A 22,909-nucleotide genomic window follows, 5' to 3' on the forward strand; every position below is an offset into this window, starting at 1 on the left:
AGAATGAATGAACTGATTTAAAAATACTAAGCATTTAAATGTATTCATTTATAAAGGCTGCATTATATTCTACTCTGCTTTGCCACTGGGAAGTATTCAAGCAAATTGAATAATACAGTTAAAAACTTTTTATTAAAAACTAAATTAATCAGGAAAAGGATATGTAAGATCATTCCTTTAAAAAACATTTGCTGCTCAAAATGTATGACTACCTTGTCTCTATCGTCCCACCATCCCCCAATATAAACAGATGACTTGGCAACTGATCCCCACATATATTATTCTAAGACATGGAAGAATTTGATAGAATAGCCACAAGGGCAACATCGAAAATTATGTAACATATTCCAAAGATAACTTTGTGCTTTAAGGACTTGGAGACAAACAATTCACATTAAAGAAAGTTTGTTTGCTTTTTAAAAATATATTTATAGTGATTTCAGAGAGGAAGAGAGGGTGAGATAGAAACATCAATGATGAGAATCATTGATCGGCTGCCTCCTGCATGCCCCCTACTGGGGATTGGGCCCACAACCCTGGCATGTGCTGTTCAAGGTCACCGCTCAACCACAGAGCCTCACCAGCTGGCCTAAAGAAAGTTTTAACTTACAAAGGGAGTTATGTACTCTGCAAGTACTTTCTCTCGTTTTTCATGGTTTCAGATGTAAATTAGATTCATATAAAGACATTTTTAAGATTTTGGGATAATTTTTATATACTATAGGAGATTCTTTCATAAAATCCAAATTAATTATTTTCCAAAGTAAGCATCTAAAAGGAAACAGGATAAACACAAACAGTGTTGGTGACAATTTGCCTAGGAGTAATTCTTAAATCAGAATTTGCAATATTTTAATACAAGTTAATTACATGGTATACAGCTATGGATTTAATTTAGCCTTTATCCTTTCATTTCATTTTGTTGATACTTTTGTAACACCAAAATACTTCTTTCTAATGGGGTGCTATTTTATTTCCTTTTACTTTGGTGGGCAGTTCAATTCTTTTCTAGTTTGGTTCTTCTGACACTTTGCAACTGTACAACTTCAATTTGTAATCTTAAGTTATCTTGTTGTGCCTTCACACTGACTATGGAGGAAAAACAAACTGGAAACCTAGAACTATCGTTCATATTAGGAACAGTCCAAGGACAATATTTAATTAAAGTTTCTCAGTCATCTATCTTCCCCCATACTCTACCTCTGTATCCTGGGCTCCCTTTCTAGGACCAGTCTCTTATTGCTTCTCTGTCCAAATCTTTCCACTGTTCCATGGTCAATAAAGTTCTCTATGACCTCTATCTCTTCCATGGATTTTTTTTTTTTTCCTCTTCTGGGCTAGCTAAACTTTGGCTCCTCATGAGAACCAACCCTTTTCTTTAGCTCTTCCCAATGAGGTTTAGACTCTCTCCTGCACCCCAGGTAGTCCTGTTAGGTGGGGTTAAGTCCTTGTGCAAAAAAGCTCTACTTCTCTGAGACTCAGACCATTCCATTCACTAGCCTCTAGCCCAGCGGTTCTCAACCTGTGGGTCGCGAACAATGAAAATACATCCTGCATATCAGATATTTACATTACGATTCATAACAGTAGCAAAATTACAGTTATGAAGTAGCAACAAAAATAATTTTATGGTTGGGGGTCACCACAACATGAGGAACTGTATTAAAGGGTTTCGGCATTAGGAAGGTTGAGAACCACTGCCAGCCCCTTTATCACCATTCTTACTCAATGAATAATGTAGCATCCAGTTTAGACTACCTTTCCATCCCAAGATCTACATGAGCCTTAGTGACTGCACTGCACACTTGTCTTTCTTAACCTTCAATGGTCTTCTAGGATCCATGATCAAACTGAGATGTTCTTCTCTAAAAACATATTTGTACGTTCTACCCTCTGATCTCCAAACTCTTCCTTTAAGCTCTCTGGAACACCTATCAGAAAACCAGTTCATAAACCCCTTTATTTTCTCCTGATCAACAAATACTGAGTATCTATGTGCCAGGCACTTAGCCCGCTAGTAGCTTTACTTTCTTCCTCCCTCCCTCTCCTAGCGTAGACTCCACGGTTTGCCACTTCAAGTGTTCACTAGCTAGCACTCGCTGAATTCACCTGGCAAAACCCCAATCTTATGTGATTTCAATTATATTCTTTTGCTGTCCCAGTACCCAGCATATTTCTGGAAGCTGTTGGAGAAGATCACAAGTCTCACAGATCAGTGCCACTGTAAATTCAAGGTCAGGAACCGCAACTGGGGCCTCCACGCTCTCAGCAAGTTGCTTTCCTTGTCAGCACTTTCTTTCCATTCCCCACAGCAGCTATTCGAAATATCTATCTTCCTCTCAAACTGCTACCACTTCCGGATTTAGTCTGAATTTCCCCCCTTCCTTTACAGGTAAAATAGGAACCTCAGATCAGAATTCCCTCAACTTCTTACTACCAAAGCGCGACGCTCAACTCTATCTGAATACACTTTTCCTCTTGTTTTAATGCAAAAGGATTCTCCTCCTCAGCTAAGGCTATTTCTTCCTAAACCCCATGCTTATATACCATTCCAAGGACTTTATGATGCTTTAAATTAATCTCTCTTTGATGTGTATTAGCTTTCCTTCCTTAGCAGTCCTTTCCCATCACCATCTAAATATGCTCAAATCTTTAAAAAATAATGACCCTCTCACAATACCTTTAATAGGTAATAATCCTCTCTCTTCCTCTTTATGGCAAAACATTCTAGAATATAAGCTCATAGGGATAGAACAGAGATCTGTTATACTTGTTGCTATATCCCCAAAGCCTAGCCAAAGCCTAGCACAATGATTGTAACACAATAAATGTTAAATAAAGATATCCTCTCTATTTGCTGCTTCTACTTTCTTATAAGTACTATTTAAATACACTATAATCTGACATCCACCCACTGTATTTCTGAAAGTTTCCCTGATAAAGATACAAATGACTGCTGTATTGTTAAATTGGATAGACTCCACTTTATTTCTTGGTAGCAACTGAAAATTTTGACCATCATTCTGTTCCCTTAGGTTTTCCTTGTATATACTTTATAAATAACTGCTTTATCCACTTCAGCTCATATTTAACCATTTAACTCCATGTTTTTATCCTTGAAAAGTAATATTTTTAATAACTGCATAGTGTTTTTTTAAGTACGAATTTACAATAAATTACTAATCCATTCCCTTATTTTGGACATTTAGGTTGTGTCCTGTGATCTAATTGTTGGTTCTCTTCCACAGGTGTCTGGATATAGGCCTACCTACCTCTCCTTTGGTAACTATACTTGGGATCTCTTTTCTCCACCAGGCCTCGAATATGGAATGAGATTTTGCCTCTTTAGCTCCCTTCTTGCTGCCCCAAAAGACAAGCCCACAATTGTCCCCTTTCATCTGAAGTTTTATTGCTAATCACTATAGGAAAACATGCAAAATTTATATATTTAGCATATACTAAGTTTAAAGCATTGTGCTGGGTTTGAAGTAAAGCGGGGGTTGACACAAACACAGTCTCTGTTTGAGCTTTGTGTACTTATACTGAAGATGAATTCTCATTAAGTTAATTAGTTAAAATTATGATTAGTATTAGAACATGACAATGGGAGCTGTATAACTGTGGGGGCTGGAGGTTGGATGGTTGTCATGGTATTCTTGATGCTTCTTCAGCCATTAGCTAAAGGAGAGGAGGAGTTGGATTCCCATCTTTGCCACATATATGCAAAGATGGGGATCACAAAGTGAATATGAAGAACTGAAAAAGCCAGACAGATTGAAGTACAAATACCTAAAAAAGAAGACGTGTGTGCTCGACATGGCAGGGCACAAAGCCAGGGCCAGATCACTGGGACCTTGTAGGCTATTTCAAAGATTCTGTTTTTATTCCTATTTAGAGTTATGTAAAACTATTAAAGACTTAAGTAGGAGGGTGACATTAAATTTTAATAAGGTCATTTTGGCTATAGTGTGGACAACAAATTAAAGTAGATAGGAGACTAATTAAGAGGTTACTAGAGAAGAGATGGTGGTGGCTTGGTCTAGACTCTAGAGAGTAACAGTACAAGTGGTAAAAGTGAATGACTTTGAGATCAGTAGGTGGGACTTCTAGGCTCAGCAGGACTAATGCTTGGATATGCAGAGTGTGAGAGAGAGAAAGAGCAATGTCAAGAATCCCTGATTTCAGCCTGTGCAACATGGCAGACTGCAGTGCTGATCGCTGAAATAAGGACATGGGAGGAAAGCTGGTTCATTACGTTTTTGTTGGCAGGCAGAAGCAGAGATTAGAATGTCTGAGTTCAGTTTTGGAAATGTATTAATGTAACTGGGAAACATCCAATAAAGGTAAGGAATATTAGAAGAAACGTCTGGCCTTGACAATTAGGGAATTATTCATCTATAGATGGTATTGAAGTCATGAGTATACTAAAACTGACTAGGAAAAAAGGATATGAAAAAAGAGCCAAGCCTCAAGGACCAGCCACATTTAAGGTAGGGTGGATAGGATGAGCTAATAAATGTGCCTTATAAAAAACAAACAAACAAACGAACAGCCAAAGAATAAAGAGACTGGAACCATGGGCTGTAAGAGAAGACCGTTTTAAGAAAGAGAGCAGTCCACAGTGTTAGATGCCCCAGAGTGGACAAAGAGCCTGTGTCCCGGGGAAAAAGGGAGAGCAGAAGTGGAAGAATCCACTCAGAGAAGAAGAGACGCACCCTGCTGAAGAAGGAAAGAAGATTGGCACCAATGCAGGCAGCTGAAGGAGTTCTCAACTGCTGGTCTTAATTTGTTCTGTGAAACACAGTGAATGCTGAACAAAGCGAATACAGATGTTAGAATCTGTGGTCTGAATAGAGTCAAGAATCTAGGTTGAAAAGAAGTCTGTGAACCATGTGCTCCTGTCTTCAATACATGAGGTGGAATGGTTGGGAGGTTGTTGATAATAATCAACCATAGGACAAGAGGGAAATAGAGCCAGATTGTATGAGTCTCAAAAAAGCCCACATTTTTATAAGAATTTGGGGTTAGTAACAATCTGGAAGTGGCAACAAGGACAAAGGATGGCTCAGTGGATAGAGCATCAGCCTGTGGACTCAAGGGCCCCAGGTTCGATTCCGGTCAAGGGCATGTACCATGGTTGCAGGCACATACCCAGTAGGGAGTGTGCAGGAGGCAGCTCATCGATATTTCTAACTCTCTACCCCTCTCCCTTCCTCACTGTAAAAAAAAACACACAATAAATTAAAAAAAAAAAAAAGTGCCTGCAGCCCTGGTTGGGGTTTGAGAAATAAATAGCTACCACTACAGAGAACTCTGGGGGAAGGAACATCCCCAGGTAATTATCAGGTTTTCATTATGGCAGAATGTTAGGAGAGTGGAAGGGTGCCGATGTGGGAAGACAGAGGTAGTTACTCTTTGGACACTGTCCATAGAAAGTGAGGAAGAATAAGAAAACAAAGGTAACAAAGCAAATTACAGAGTTGCCAAGTTCTCTGGCAAAATTCCTGCTCCCTTCTGAAGTGGAAAATGAAAGTGCATTTCTCTGGATGGGTCTAACATCACTGACACTGTGGATTAAGTAATGCCCAATTCAGTTTGGTTCACTGCATATTCTCCATACTGAGCACTCACAAACCTCTGTCCTGTTCATTATGCTGGGGCATGACCCAACACATTTAAAACAATGACAAAATTGCTGAAATAAAGATGCTGCATTCAAAAGTTATGCCTTTGATATAGGCTCTTAGATATAGAATTATTAATATCATTGTTTGGAAAAAGAAAGTTATAGCCTTATGGTCATACTGAATACAGTCAAAAAAATATTTTCCTCAATTTCTTCTGTGTAAAAATTTGCCCAATTTTATTGTAACAACACATTTCAAAAACCTTATTTTATTTTTTAGAGTATACATGCCATCAAAATATTTCTAATACCTGCATCATATGATCACAGATCTTTTAATTCAGAAGAGACTTCAGAGTACAGGCTGCTAACCTGTACACTTCAGAACTTCAATTCATTAGAGATCTGCAAATCCATAATGTCAAGCACTGTTTTTAGCCTGAATAAATAATGTTTCATGTCTGTGTGTTATTGATTTGAAATAAATGTACATATTCTCATGATTAATTTTAAAAGGATATTAAAATAAAATTTTCATATTCAAAAAGGCTGGGAAGCACTGTTTTATGGATTATCTTTTGCCACATGCCAGTCTACATTCACATTGCCCCTCCCACTACAAGTCCTAACAGGTTGTTATCCAGCTGCAACCATGAGATGAAGTAATTTACTCATATAAAATGGCTGGAACATTTTCCCTAACAGCAAATACACCTCTTTGTGAGAACGCGGTACATTTTTAGACAGCTCTCATTTCGACAAACAGTTCTTTCCTAGAACTTCTAATGCTCTACGATTGCTCAGAATTATTCCATCCATTTTGTACATGACAACCCCTGAAATACTTGAGACGATTACCCTATCCTTCATAAGGTTTTTTCTCACACCCTATCCCTCAGCCAGACATGGTTCTCCTCATTTTACCACTGTCCTCCTGCCCTCTCTCCTCAGCGTATACCCATTTGTTAATGCCCCTCTTAAAACTCCAAGCACAGCACACCAGATTTGGCCTGCCTAAGGCAACACAGAGTAGACAGACCTATTACATCTCTTAAATGAGACACCAGGATTTTTAAAGCCATGTAGTCAGCTCAAATACCCAGAAGTTAAGCCAAGTCTCTCCCATCTTGTTTTATTACATAGGAGAGTTTTTTTGTAGTTAACTGTCCGTTAAATCTGACCTTGCTACTATGGGACCATTTTTCCATTCTGTTGTCTTTCAGAATCTTAATTTTTGCCATCCAACATATTAGCTAATTCTCCCAATTTTATGCCATTTGTAAATTTGATGAGAGGGTTCATTCTACAGTGAAACTTAATCATTCGTGGTACTTACATAATCTTTCCTTGCTTAAATGACTAATGACATTACATTAATTTTTATATTTAGTATATAATTTACGTAATTCAAGACATTTTATGTTCACAATTACTCTATGCTTACCTAGCGATAGCTCTGATGAAGTCTAGAGATACTGTGCATTTGTATTTTGGTCCATCAAGCTGGTCATCATGGCCAACCAGGGTTAATAGCTGCAGGGTCACTAGAGAGGTAATCTAAATGTAAGAAAGCATTTTTATGAGAAAATGTAGCAATGAGTACATCATGTCGTTATTTCTAAAACACTTTATAGTTACTTTGAAAAAAATATATAACTGAATTTACAAGAATATGTACAAAGAATGCTACTACTTTGAAATGTATACTAGTATACACAAATCTGTAGATATGCTTAATGTCCTAGTTAACCAAACTAACAGTCAATCACTAAGGATTCCATGAGAGACAGCTTTGTTCCATTAATAAGTCATATACAGCTGTTAACCTTTAAAAAAACTACAAAAAAAAATCACATTCCTTCTCTCTACTTAAGAATTTTATGGAGTTTCTAAATACCTCAGAATATCAAATGTACACTCCCTTGAGAATCAAGTTATGTAGATATGGATCTTTTTCAGAGTTGGGTAGCTGGTTAGACAAGCAATAAGAAATACATCCTTCCGACCTGGGCTTAGTCTTGCTTTAAAAACTGATCACCAATTAAATAGTCAGGAAAATACCAGAAGGATTACCCCAAACTAAAAACAACCAAAGGTTTGCTATCACAAGATCCCTACTCAAGGAAATTCCTAAACTGTACCTTCAAGAGAAAGAGATCCCACTTAGAAGGTCTGAGATGTAAGGAATGAAGAATAAATAAAGTAGTATATATGATGGTATATCTAAATAAATTTTCCTGTATAGCTAATAACAATAATAATGTATTATTGGTTTAAAAATAGGATAGCCCGGCCAGTATGGCTCAGCGGCTGAGTGTCGACCCAGGAACCAAGAGGTCACCAGTTTGATTACTGGTCAGGGCACTATGCCCAGGTTTCGGGCTCAATCCCCAAGTAAGGGGTGTGCAAGAGGCAGCTGATCTATGTTTCTCTCTCATCGATGTCTCTTTCTCTCAATACCTCTCCTTTCCCCTCTCTCTAAAAAATAAGTAAAAACAGGATAAATACACAATACCAGTAATATATAAATTAGAAGTGGAGAAAGTAAAATAGAAATGTTCTAAGGTCTTGTGGCATCTGAGAGAAAAATAGAAGTATTCATTAACTTTCAACTTTGGTAATTCAAGTATGAATATGCATTTATATTATAATTTTTTTACGTAGCAAGTAAGAGTAGAAACAAGAGTATGTACATCTAAATTAGTAGAGTGGGGGAAAACTAAATTATAAAAATTACCAATCTGAAGAAAATTAAAAGAAAATAAAAACAGGTAGGACAAATAAAAAGTATAAAACAAGATAATATAAACAAAATTACAATAGTAATTATAAGTAAACTAACTAAAAACTACAAATAAAAGAAGAAGATGGATTGATTGAAAAAATAAACCCAACTATATACTGCTTAGAAGGGATACATCTAGAACAGAAGACTATAAGAAGGTTAAAAGTCAAAGGACAGAATAGACACATCAAATACTAACAAAAAGAAAAATGAAGAGATATTAAAACAGATTTTAAAAGGGGTTTAAAGAAAGGCCCTGAGCTCATATCTCTTACAATATGAGTTGCTTGAGACCGTTAGTATGAAGGGATGAGACAGAACAGAATGGGGAGCCAAGGGATATTGGCGTCTTTGGGGTAAGAAAGTATTGCTGAAAGTCAAGACAACCTCGTATCCCTCCCAGTTTAGAAACAGGTAGGAATCATGATAAAAGTAGGCCTGAAATTGTAACAAGTAAGAGATACAGAAGAGAGTTTAATAGTCTACTATGGCAAAATATATTCATTAACTTCAATCCATTTGCTAAATAAAGTAGGTTAGCAATAGTCATTTGAAACTCATACATTAATCTCCCTTTATTATTATTTTAAAATATATTTTTATTGATTTCAGAGAGGTAGAGGGAAAGATAGAAACATCAATGATGAGAAAGAACCATTGATCAGCTGCCTCCTGCACACCCCTACTGGGGGTCAAGCCCACAACCCAGGCATGTGCCTGGGACCTTTCAGTCCACAGACCAATGCTCTACCCACTGAGCCAAACCAGGTAGGGCTCCCTTTATTAACTAGAGGCCCGGTGCACAAATTCGTGCACAAGTGGGTTCCAGTTGGCCCCGGGGTTGATTGGGCCAGGCTGGCCAGAGGAAGGGGCCCTGGACGGTTGGTGGGCTGGCCCCACCTCCCGGACAAACTCTGGTTGAACTCCCAGTGGAGGAGACAATCTGCATATTACCCTTTTATTACATAGGATGGCAGGTTTCTTTAGTTCTTTTTCTTTTAATATAAAAGAAATCACTGATCACCTTTTACTTTGCCAATGGCATTTATTTATAACTAGAGGCCCAATGCACGAAATTTGTGCAAGAGTAGGCCTTCCTTCCCCCAGCTGCCTGCACCCGGGACCCAGGCTTCCCTCTGGCTGCTGGCACCCAGGACCTGGGCTTCCCTCTGGCTGCCAGCACCCGGGACTGGGGCTTCCCTTGCAGAGGAAGGCCCTGCCCACCTGTTGCAGACCACTGGTTGGTGGCCTGGGCCTCCCTCTACAGGGTGATCATGGAGCCCCCCGATTGATCGCCCTGCCAGCCGTTTGCCTGGGCCTCCCTCCGCGGGGCAATCATGGGGTGATGGCTGGGCTCCCAACCAATCGGATTGCACCTGCCTTGGCTGGCCTGGTGCCAGTGGGTGTCATAGTATGGTCCCGGATGGCCGTCCAGATGGTTGTTGTTATTCTGCTGTTCAGCCGTTTGGTCAATTTGCATATTATGCTTTTACTATATAGGATAGTATAATAACTTCTACTTTCCTGTGTTTCAAATACCCTCATATATTTGATCAATTCTTTAACTTGAATAATATACTAAATTACTCTACTTTCATACTTTTCAAAAGCACAAAATCTGCCCTTGAGTTAAAATTTCAAGAATATTTTCAGGTACCTTACAGTATTATATTACTTTTACCACATTAGTTACAACAAATTTCCAAAGGCAGTAAGTTGAACCAGAGAGTTCCTTAAAGTCACTCAGTTCTACCAGGATTTCATGGATAAATTAATCATGTAAATTGTGCAAAAAATACAGTATCATTTCAAGATGTAGCAGTCAAAAGGCATTTCCAAAATATGAAGATAATTGCTCAATTTGGGGGGGAGGGATCTGATCTAGGAAAAGCTAGTACAAAAAAAATTTAAGCCAATATGGAGTAAATTAGGATTTGATTTTTCACATTAAAAAAATACCAATTTCAAAGATTTGTTTTGTTATTCCTTGACTTTACCATATGAACACAAAAACAAAATACAAAGTTTAGGAGAACATTCCACAATGCACTGTACAAATGTACCAACAATTTAAAAGTACTTTGCCAGTTTATTAAAATATTGCTAGAGAAAAACTGAAAAAAATCAAGTACAAAGATTTACTTATGCACCAACACTGTGAATCTGACATATTAATTTATACCTAAATAAGAAGTTCTGGAAAAATATATACAACTTTGGGAAAATTATTTCTATGCATGTAGAAGTTCAAGAATATCCATCTCCTCCATTATTCTATTCTTAAAATTATTTTTTTTGCAATTGCATATTCATTAAACTCTTGAGGACTTGCTCTAGGTACTGTGCATTCCAAGATGAATAGGATCACAGAAAATACTGATTTATTTCCTTGCCCAAATTTAAATGTTCATGACAAAATGATGAAGTCATATCTCCATACTGGCATTAGTACCTAAATAGCTTGATATGGTCAGTGGGCATATGACAGAAGTCTCAGCCAGTGAAGGTATTCATGGCCCAGATTCATAGTGGTGTCTCGGTTTTGTATACATGCATGTGCATGTATAATGTGGAGATGGGACCAGAGTCTTTCCCATCTGCTGCAGTAGCCATTCCTGTTGTTAGGGTCCCAAGTGCAGAAAGTGATTTAGAGTAAGGCTCTAGTTCCAGCAAAGAATAAATTGAAATACATATTTTTAAATTTATCTTTATTGTTTCAAGTATTACAGATGTCTCCTTTTCCCATTACCCTCCCTCCACCCTGCTCCCGCCCCCTCCCCAGGCCTTCACCATACTATTGTCTGTGTCCATGGCTTATACATACTAAATTGAAATATTTTATAGCCATAAAATTAATGTCTTAGACTAACAATTTTGTTGAAGAAAAATTCTCTAAATAATGGTAAAATATATTTTTGAATATGCTGAAATCTTCTTTGGCACTAAGTTACAGAAGGCTTCTCATGCAATTGAGCTTTGAATTACCCTAGAACCGTGGTCCGCAAACTGCGGCTCGCGAGCCACATGCGGCTCTTTGGCCCCTTGAGTGTGGCTCTTCCACAAAATACCACGTGTGGGCGCACACGTACAGTGCGATTGAAACTTCGTGGCCCATGCGCAGGAGCCGGTATTTTGTGGAAGAGCCACACTCAAAGGGCCAAAGAGCCGCGTGTGGCTTGTGAGCCGCGGTTGGCCGAGCCGCAGTTTGCCGACCACTGCGAAGATACTTCATCAAAAAATGCTAACAGTAAACCTAAACAGAATGTTTAGAAAGAATAAAAAAACACAGAACTTTTTCTCCAGACAAGATGACATAGATTCATATTTATTGTTCCTCCCTGCTAAGGACAACTATAAACCCCGGAACGAACGTAAGAGACAACCCAAGGAGGACTGCACAAGGTAGAAAGAGGAAGGTAAACTGCACAGGGATGCAAAACTGGATGAACAATATAGGGGCAAGGAATATTCCGACTCCCCACCCAACAGCAGAAGATAGCCGGGACTCTGTATCCTCTGATCCCCAATCCAGAAAAGAAAGCTATCCGGGGAAGTTTATTCTTCCCCTGGACTGAACAGGAACAGTGTCAAAAAGAAATGGAAATTGTGAATTCTGCTTTTCAAAAAACTATCCTTTATGAATAATGTAGAGAAAAACAATTGTCAAGTGAGAAAAAAATAATTTGTCACTAGCAGACTTACCTAAAGAAAGTTCTTCAAACAAAAAGGAAATGATAAAAGAACCTTAAGCATTAACAATGAAGTCAGATTGGTGGGAAGAGTAGAAATATAGATAAATCAAATAGACTATCTCCTCATAATTTTTCTAAATCATATTTGATTAAAAATTATACCACTTCCTGATACTCAAAGACAATGACATTTAAAAAGTGTAAAAGTAAAGGAATCTAAATGGAAGTAAGGTTACCATACTTTACTGAAAGTGCTAAAATATTGATACCACTTATAAAACTAAACATGCAATTGCCATATTACCCTCGAGCATTTATCCCAAAGAAGTGCATGTTCACACAAAAATCTGTACCTGAATCTTCACAGTAGCTTTATTTGTAATAGCCAAAAAACAGAAAAGAACCCAGATGTCCTTCAATGGGTGAAAGGTTAAACAAACTGTGTTACGTTCATATTATGAATACTTACTCAGCAATAAAAAATAATAAACTATTAGCATACACAATAATTTGGCTGAATCTCAAGGACTTAATTATACTGAGAAAACATCAACCTCAAATTTTACTTACTATATAATTCTACTTATATGAATTCTTGAAATGACAAAATTTTAAAGTGGTGATTAATGGCTGCCAGGGATTGAGGAAGGGGCAGGAGGAAAGTGGGTATGGTTATCAAAGAAGGGGTCCTGGAGATGATGGCACTGGTCTGTATCATGACTGGTGGGAAATATACAAACTTACACATGGACTAAACTTTCACATAACCGAATACGCACAAACACAAATGAATACATGTAAAAGTAGGAAATTTGAATAAGATCTATGGATTGTATAAACTCTGATTTCCCGGTTGTGATATTGTACTACAGTTTTGCAAGATGTTACTATTGGGGAAAATTGAGTAAAGGGCACATAGGAAGAGATAGCCCATATATTTCTTAAAATTGCATGTGAATTTACAACTACCCCAAAAATGTTTAGTTAAAAAATAAATACACAAGAAAAAATTTGTAACTATATATGGTTATGGAGGTTAACCAGACTTACTGAAATGATCATTTCACAATATAAAAAATCTGGAATTGTTATGTTACACACTTGAAACTAACAATGCTATGTCAATTATACCTCAATAAAAAGAAATAAACTGATAAAATACACAGCACTTTCAGAAAGACCTTATAAACTGCCAGAATAAATTTTATCTTAAAATGTTTAAGTAACTATGAAGTTACAAAAATCTACTTATAGAAATAAAAACATTTTTTACCCTTATTTACAGGAATTTTAAAGAAAGTACTTGATAAAATATTGCTTAAAGCAGGCAAATTAGATAATTATTATTAGAGAATTATTTCCTATTGATATGCTACTGGGGTGAGGTGATATGGGTTTTTAAAAGTTTATAGATTTTACAGATTTTCTTATTGAAAAGTCAGACGATTACTTCTGATTTATGGTTCAGCTACAAGAGGGATTTGTAGCTGCTGTTTCATGTTGAGTCCAAAAGGTTGCTACAAACATGTACCTTGTACAGCTTATTACATCTATAGAATAGAATAGAATTATAGCAAAACTATTATATAAATAGAATCCCAGATGCTACTTTTTATTTTTAAGTGGTGAAAGTTTTATTTTTGTTTATGGGCTATAGAAACAAACTGCACTCATTTATTAAAAACTACAATGTTCCAATGTAAAAATTATTACAAAAAATTCAGAGCTAGCCTACCAGGACTGAAAATCAATGCCTCATTTTACGGATGAGAAAACACACATCATAAAAGGATGAATGACATTATCAGTCCCTAGTCAGTCACCCCAAATAAATAGGTTGAGGCACACTTAAACAGATGCTTCAAAAGTATTTAATCCAAAAGTCCCCATGAAAAATATAGCACATTCACCACGTTAGAGGTCTACGAGAAAACATTTTGCAGTTGTAACAACAAATTTTAAATTAAAGTCTTAATCTTCAGAATGTTAAAAATCTTTAGCCAAAATAATACCTCCTTTTGGGTGGTGATAAATATCAAAGGTGGTCTGCCAAGACAATTAACTATTGGAATGAAGACTTTTGTCAGTGCTTTTATCTTTTCTTCTACTGCCCTTCAAAATTCAGGAGGATGACACATATGTAATCTGGTATTCACTCCTTCCCTCAGGTTCTTGCAGAGGATATGGACAAAATTTGAGAGAGGGAGTAAAGAGCTATGGGAACTAGTTAATATCAGTGATATAGAGATATGTTACATTAGTGGTATAGAGACTGGAACTTATCATTTTATCCAGGCTCTACAGAGCAGATATAGACGTTGATAGAGCTCTAGCTATAGATCATAGATATAGACATTTGCTAGTAGGCATGTTAGTTGACCCTAGAACATGAGTTTGAATTGCGCAGGTCCACTTATATGCAAATCTTTTTCAGTAAATACGTACAATACTATACATGTATTTTCTCTTCCTTATGATTTTCTAAACATTTTCTTTTCTCTTACTTTCTTGTAATATAGTATATAATACATATAGCACACAAAATGTGTTATCAACTGTTTATGGTATCAGTAAGGCTTCCAGTCAACAGTAGGCTATTAGTAGCTAAGTTTTGAGGAGTCAAGTTATATGCGTTTTAATGGGGGGGGGGGGGGGGGAGAGAAGCTCGGGTGTATTTGTGTGAGGATCCATGCTCCTAACCCCTGCATTGTTCAAGCATCATCACCTGTAATTTCTTCAATCCTCATAACAACCCTGCCGTGAGTTAGGTACTATAAAAATAAACCTCTTTTTCCAGATGATGCAACAACTTCAGAGAGGTTAGTAAATATTCATGGTCACTGAGCTAACAGCAGCTCTGGATTTAAATACAATTTGAAATCAAAGCCCATATTCCTCACAATACCCCCAACAGGGAGCTGCAGCACTCAAGGAAGAGTTGGGAGAGACTAAAGAAAGCTTTATGGAAGAAGTGAGTAAAATGACAACTCTGGAAACATTCCACACTGAAAGGGGGTATCATGAATATGCTGGAGGTTAGAAGTCCAGCAGCAAAGAAGATAGAGAAAAAAAATTAAATAAAATTGCAGCAATAAGGATAAAGAAGTATTGCAATATAGGCAAATGTCCTGCCCAGGGACAATCTTGTGAACAAAATTATCAGATGTGATGAGTCTGATGTCACCAAAGTAAAATATTAATGTGGAATTTATTAACCTAAAGATTGATTAACTTCATAAATCAGGTTATATTTTATATTACACATAAAATTACTGTTTTTAAGGTTTAACTTTTAAGAGATAAATAATTCGAGGTGGGGGGCAAAGGCATGATTTTTTAAAATCTGAAATTAGACAACACTGAAAATGGCCTCCCAATGCAAAACTTCTTATGCATTTGTAGATTAAAGGTCATTTGCAAAAAAAAATCATGACTATAAATCATATACAATGTATTAATAGTTAAATAAACTGAGGATAAACATTAACATTTTAAAAGGCAAAAACACTGCTTTAGGTCATTCCTAAAACACTGGAATAATTTTAATTATTTAAATAAATTTAAGATTTTGTGGAAAAACTACTGCCCTTCTTGGTTTCTGTTACCTATGAAGATATAATCTTTTGCCAATAATTTTCAGATTTTAGAGGGTATATATACTCTTTTCCACAGCTGCTTTCTTGTCTATTGTGCCAAGTTCAAGTTCAAATGAATGAAACTCAAATAAATAAAAAAGTAGATCAGAGTGTAGATTTTCTTTTTCAAAGTCAGGATTTAGAGTTTGTGCTAGGAAAATCCGAATGAAGTTTTTTGTGCTTTATAAAAGCTGTACTAAAAGTCAGTGACTTCACCTCTAAAGTTTAGTTATGCTTCCACTGGCGTTTTCCCTCAAAATAGAAATTCTAGTTTTTAGTTCTTGGTTTGAAAATAAACTCCACAAAATCTGAAGCATCTTGTTATCAAGAGAATATATTTCCCTAGTCTTCAATATTACCAGCATACTGACACTAACTAAAAGATTTCATTTTACTTTAACTTAAAATAATCAATCTAATTCAAAGCCAAAGTATTTTCCCCTGACTAGCTCCTAAGGCATGACATGGTATTTTTAATTTACCTCTTAAATGGGGTTGGCAATATTTGCTTAATCTTTGTTCTGTGTACTATTATGTTCTTTGTTCTCATCCATGTGGGGGATGAGCTGATTATTTATGTCCTAACAATAGGAGTTCATGTACCATGGTGAGGATTTTTTCCCCTTAATCTGAGAGGCAGTCACTAACAAGCTTCAGCTGGAAGTGCTTAATGTTAAAACAGTGTGAACCTGTTCCCAGGCTAATACACTACGTTCTTTCTGCCAACAAAAGAAAATCAATTTACAACTGTAATTAATTTTTAACATGCTCATTATTTTTATACTTTCACAGGCTGGTATATATGTTAACTGATTCATGAAACAGCCTATCCTGCTTGCCCTGGAGAAGCTTTACAATCTGAAACATATAAAATTATTTAAATAAAAAAGCTTAACAAGTGGTATGTCAGTGTATGAGGTTCACACACCCAACAAGCACTACATTTGATCTGATTTCATGCGATGTGATAGTTCGTGAGCATGTGGCATATAACAAGCAAGTTCAACGGACCTGTTTACACACACAAGGAGGTAATGAGTGCAGCAATGGAAGAGAGGCTAATACCGTCAAAGCTATTCAACTTAAAATCATCATCTCTAGAAATTTCTATTTCCCAAAAAAAGGCAGGAAGTGGATTGGTAGTCTCCAAATATACTCAGATAGACAAAAAGTGAAATGTGTATTTATACAAAGAAGACCTAAAGATAGCTCCTCTCCTCTCTAGAACCTTGTGGTACAAAAATGACTGCAAACCTCTATCTAGTATCCAGAGAGACCATAACTGCATGGGTAAGGGAATAGAAATTCATTGAGTGAATCCTATGTTTAAGGCACTGTGCCTGAATCACAAAAATGAAAGGACAAGGTTTTTGCCCTCAGAGTTCAAGGTACTGGGGAGACAAACACACAATAAAATGATAACAACACAACATGAGAGCTATGCTAGTGATACGTATAAATGCAATTATCTGATTACAGAGAAGGGAATAACCAAGAAGAAGGGAAGCAAATGTGAATTCATTGAAAAATGACATTTGGGGGATAAACCAAGAAGCATAAAAGAGAGCACAACAGTGATAGAGAAACAACACATGTATCGATACAAAAGAAAAATTGGTATGCTTCTAGGGAACAGCTTATTGTGAATGGTGCACAGGGTGAATGGAGGAAGTGGTAGAAAATGGGGCCAGTTTGTAAAGAACCTCACAAGAAATGTTATGGAATGTAGACTTGCTTTTATAGATAATGTAATTCATTTAAAAAGTATAAGCAGAAAATGAGACCAACTTTTTAAAAATGATTTATACTGATAACTGTATGGAAGATGAATTTGAAAGTTATCTGTTGACAAGAAAACCAGTTAAGGGCGCGACAAGCATGTCAAACTCGCGGCCATTAGGCCTCATGCCTTGTTTAAATAAACGAAGCAGCCCTGACTGGTTTGAATAGACAGAGCATCAGTGGATAAAGCGTCAGCCTGTGGACTAAAGGGTCCTGGGTTTGATTCCAGTCAAGGGCGCATGCCTGGGTTGCAGGCTCAACCTCCAGTGGTGGGTGTGTGAGAGGCAGCAGATCAATGATTCTCTCTCATCATTGATGTTTCTATCTCTCTTTCCCCTCTCCCTTCCTCTCTGATATCAATAAAAATATATTAAAATAAAATAAAATAAACGAAGCAGGCAGCTCACCGGCCATGAGTTTGACATGCTTGGCCTCAGAAATAATGAAGTTATGAATTTAAGGCATTTGGCAGTGGGGGTGGAAAAAGATCAAGAGACATTTGTATTTAGGAGGAAAAATAGATTGGATTTGTTGACCAACTAAATGGAGTAAAAACAAAAGAGAAGGTACTGAGATAATTTCTCCACTAACTAAAAACTAGAAACCATGTATTATCTTTGTTTAATCTTTATTATTTAAAGTTCTAGAGGCCTGGTGCTCGAATTCATGCACAGGTGAGGTCCAGCTGGCCGGGGAGTGGGGGGGGGCGGGGAATAGGGGATGGAGGTGGGGCCGGCCAGGGGGAAGGGACTGTGGGCAGTTCACCAGCTGGCCCCGCCCTCTAGTCAAACTCCCGGGCAAACTCCCAGTCAAGGGGACAATTTGCATATTAGCCTTTTATTATATAGGATTACAGAAGTCCCCTTTTTTCTAGAGTCTACCATTGTACATGCCACAAAGTATGTGCTTATTAAAGAATGAGTAATAAATGAATTAGTTTTGAAATCTGAAAAAAAGGGGAAAGGTTTAGGGAATAATTTGGTTTGGGATATATTTAAGTATGTGATGGATATGACATATTCAAGTATTACTGTTCAGTTGGCAATTTGGGTCCAGAGATAGACACAGGCTAGAATAAAGAATTCAAAAGATATTAGCATACACACAGTATTTTAAGCAAGGGAAGTTGATAAGGCAGTTTCAGATAAGCCAAGTTTGCTTTCTTATTCCTAACTACATGGACATGATTACTTCCTATTCTAAGAATTCATCTCTCTATCACTGGAGTACCCAAGGTGAGGGAACAATCCGGTTCCATAGTGACACTGGGACTGAGGACCCAAATTTCTCATCTAGGGGAAATGACAAAGGCTTTTCTGCAATACCAGCTTCTGAAATGTTTGTGTATAAGAAGGTGAGGCCAATCTCCTCCAAAAAACTCCAATTAATTGTGAGCTAACAAGGAATCAAGACAATTTTTCATTGGAAACCATTCCCTTAAGCAGCAACTTTTGTTTTAATAATCACACCTCCATGATGCAGATTTTTCAAAATCATTTATCATCCTAACTCATTTTATTAAAACTCCTTTTCTAGTCATAACGCTATATATAAGGTGTGCATTTGCCTCTATATTTACTATATATTGATAGTATATATTTTCCTAAATAGGCACGAGCAAGCACATTCACACAAACTTTTTTTGTGTTTTCAGCAAAAGATCTGCCAAGTCAAATAAAATGTACTGGTGTCAAATACATTTCCTCAAAAGTGTTAATAAAAGGTATACATTTGGTATATTTTTTAGAAGCAATAGTAACTTTAAGAAAGGTAGTTATAAAATATTGCCTACAAAAGTAAGATAGCAGTGTACTATTTATTCAAAAGTCCAAAGCCTAATTTATGCATTTTTCTAGAGTTCAATAAAAATGCCTATTGCTAGGCTGATAAGACTCACAAAAACAAAGTGGTAAAACTGAAGAAACTTAACACCACAAGATTTGGGGAAGGTAAGAGAAGAGTAGGGGTAAACACTATTCTCTTAAAAATGAAAAGAAGACAACTTTTTATCCTTACTGTAGGCAAATGAGTAAAATATACCCTCCTTTTTATTATCTTTGGTAATCCTATAAAAGAGGGAATATGACAATTGACCCTCATGCCGTCCCAAAGATGGCGGCACCCACAGCCAATAAGGGAATATGCTAATTGACTGTCCCGCCCCCAAAGATGGCGGCGCCCAGTCCCCTCAGCCCTGCAGGGGCAGCAGGTGCACATCAATTCCCCTCAGCACCCCAGCCGCCCAGGACCAGCCCGAGGCTCAGGCAAGCCTCGGCTGTCGGCTGCCCAACCGCCCAGGGCCACCTGAGGCTCAGATAACCAGGGCAGGCCGAGGCTTGCGCTGCTGGCAGGGGCAGCAGCAGAGGTGTGATGGGGGCGTTGCCTTCCCCTGATGGCCGGGTCGCCTCCCACCCCTGAGGGCTCCCAGACTGTGAGAGGGGTCAGGCCGGGCTGAGGGAATCCCCCTCCAGTGCATGATTTTTCATGTACCAGCCCTGTACTGATTAAAATTAATATCCTTTACAACAAAAGTGCAATTAGGGAAAAATTATAGATCAACTTTACTCTTTTCAAATATGAAGCATCCCAAAAACAGTGTTTAAAAATCTCCTGTAACAGGCACCTGCTGCATAGTGACAAGATGGCAGAATAGTAATGCATCCACACCAGGGACAGTAGGAGGTTTGAGAATCTAATTTACTGCCCCAGAGAAGACTGAGCATCATGGCTTTTTGCTGCTAGAAAAGGGCTGCCTCTGTTAAACAGCACCCTTGCTAACCTATTCGTCAGCGAAGCAGGTATTAAGTAAAGCTTCCTTATCATCTTGGAATGGAATGCTTCACAGTCGCAGTTATGGTTAGGAAAAATCATAGTAGGATTATTAGAAAATGTTAGCATTCAAGATATTTTCTGTGATTTACATAATTTACTTTAATAGCATCAAGTTTTTAAGTTGGATATTATAGACACACTGGAATGCTGGCACAAGCCTAATAAAGCATAAAGAAATTGAAAAAGAAGGAATAGCTTTTCACATTTTCTAATATTCTAGTATCCAAGAAATTTATTTTTAGGAAAACTGTCCCATTTGTTCACCAACTTTAATATCTATAAATATCCAAATATAGAAAATCACTTTATCCAAATCACTTTATATGAATATATTATAGCTGGATTTTAGGATGTTACACTTTGTGTTTATGAGATTCAAATTCATATGCACTGGGTAGTATTTCATCATCAACTATGATTTCTGATGCTATATAACTAGCATTTGATAAATGTTATTACTCTACTATAAAACTAGAGGCCCGGTGCATGAATTCATGCATGGATGGGGGTCCCTCGGCCTGGCCAGCGATTGGGACCAATGGGGCGGGGAGGCAGCTGGTCAGGGGGAGGGACCATAGGAATTTGGCTGGCCATGGGAGGTTGGCTATGGGAGTGCACTGACCACCAGGGGGCAGCTCATGTGCTGAGCACCTGTCCCCTGGTGGTCAGTGCACGTCATAGCAACTGGTCAACCACTCGTTTGGTCGCTTAGGCTTTTATATATACAGATATGAATCAACCATAATATTATGTATTATAATAATTTTTAGGGCAAAGAGGTTTTATAATTATAAATGAAATCTGTAAAATCAGTTATTTGGTTAAAGTACTTTTGGTTAAAAATCAAAAGTAGTTTGAAATATTGTGTATGAAAGAGTGCTATAATGAATATAACATTTAATCATAAAATATTTGAAATATAGTAAAACCTTAATATAACGGACTAATTCGGGCAAGGAGGTGGGTATCTGTTAAAGCCAAAAGTTATATAATAAAGTAGATATTCCTAATGTGTACATTAAAATATTGACAAATCAGTTGGTTTACTTGTTTTTACTTAGATACATTTGTGTAATTAAAATTAAGTATGGAATACAAGTTTCATGTCACAGAAGTTTTCTATATGTTTTACTGTTATTTTTAATTTATACTGAATAGACCTAGTAAATGCATGCATTCACCAGTCACCTCGAGTACACAGCTGGGGTGTGGCTCAGCACACACGGGTAGTTCGCCAGCTCACATTAAAAACTGATGCAGAAAGTCACACCACTTGACAACAGAACCAATTACTGCAAGTGATGTGGCCTGAACACTTGCTAATCATTTGCAGAACATTATTTATGAGCGGTGAGTCTTGGGTTTAAATATGTAGACTAGAGTTGTAGATATGTAATACTTATTTATATTGGTGAAATTACTACAGTGTTTTTCCAACATAAGGCCTAGTCACTAAAATTTGTTAAAAATAACAAAAAATAACCTGTTAATTTAATTATAAGCAAATCTTAGTTAAAACCATTTCAAAATTAAGAGGGTGTCAATTTTCACACATGACATACGGACCGGAAATTTTATCCATTAAATCTGAAGTCCATTAAATAGAGGTCTGCAAAATCTAGGGCTTACTGTGTATAGTCATGTAACTATGTAAAAGTCACTTAGTTTATAACAGGCCACGCACAATACACTACTTATTTGTCCATAACTTAAGTTCTTAATTAAGACACCAATAAACATAGCTAACTAGCTATAATTATATAATTAGCATAATTTAGCTATGACATAGGTATCAAACAATCATGCTCCATCCACAACACTAAGTTCAAGACATGTCAGAAGGAAACATTAAACAAAAAGGTTATTTTACTCAGAAGACAACACTTAAATACCTATATTATCAAATAACAGGAAATACCAATAAGAAAAATCCTACTTTTATTTATTCACTTTAAGTGTTAGCTTTCACTTACGTATTCAAAACAGTTCCTTCAGCATATATGTCCTCCTAGTAAATACACACATGCACTACTAACAACTCTAGTACAAGCTAGAACCTGGCAACCACCCCAATACAAATGAAGGGCAGTAGAAGCCACAGACTGACTGTAAGGTCCTTGAGGGAGGAACTGCACTCTCCTCACTTTTGTATAGACAGTCCTCAGATTACGTCGGACTCGACATACGTCCTTTCATGGTTACGTCACCATCTCCCATTTATTTATTAAAAAAAAAAGTTCCGTCATTCAAGGTATGTACATATGTGCTTTATGTTTTTTATTATTTCTTTACCACAAGTAAAGATCAGGAATTATTATCTTTCTTTTAAGTTTTTTTTTTACTGTTTCACTTCATTACTGCTGTGTACGTGCTCCATGTGAGTGATGTTGGTGCTTATATAGGTGGGTTCCGACTTAACGGCGAAAATCTTACGTCGCACCGTAGGAATGGATCTCCAACGTAACCCAAGGACCTACTGTACTCTCTTTACTCAACACAGAGCCTGGAACAAAGTAGACCCTTAATAAGTATCTTTTAAATAAAATTTTAAGCACAG

General features: G+C 37.1%; 1 protein-coding gene across 6 annotated transcripts in view; it reads right to left on the reverse strand.

Moving 5' to 3' along the window:
* Window positions 1–22,909, reverse strand: part of ORC5 (origin recognition complex subunit 5) — a 161,227-nt gene that overhangs the window by 95,461 nt on the left and 42,857 nt on the right. For all 6 annotated transcript variants that reach the window (XR_011472684.1, XR_011472683.1, XM_070424602.1 and 3 more), the window contains one exon: window positions 7,071–7,183. Coding sequence is in view for 4 of the 6 variants with exons in the window: in XM_070424602.1 (XP_070280703.1) it covers window positions 7,071–7,183 (113 nt within the window). In the remaining 2 variants the exon portion in view is untranslated. The remainder of the gene's footprint in view (window positions 1–7,070; window positions 7,184–22,909) is intronic.

This window comes from Myotis yumanensis, unplaced genomic scaffold (genome assembly GCF_028538775.1).
Source record: "Myotis yumanensis isolate MYYU_CA2020_CCGP unplaced genomic scaffold, mMyoYum1.0.hap1 SCAF_9, whole genome shotgun sequence".
Classification (NCBI taxonomy): Eukaryota; Metazoa; Chordata; class Mammalia; order Chiroptera; family Vespertilionidae; genus Myotis; species Myotis yumanensis.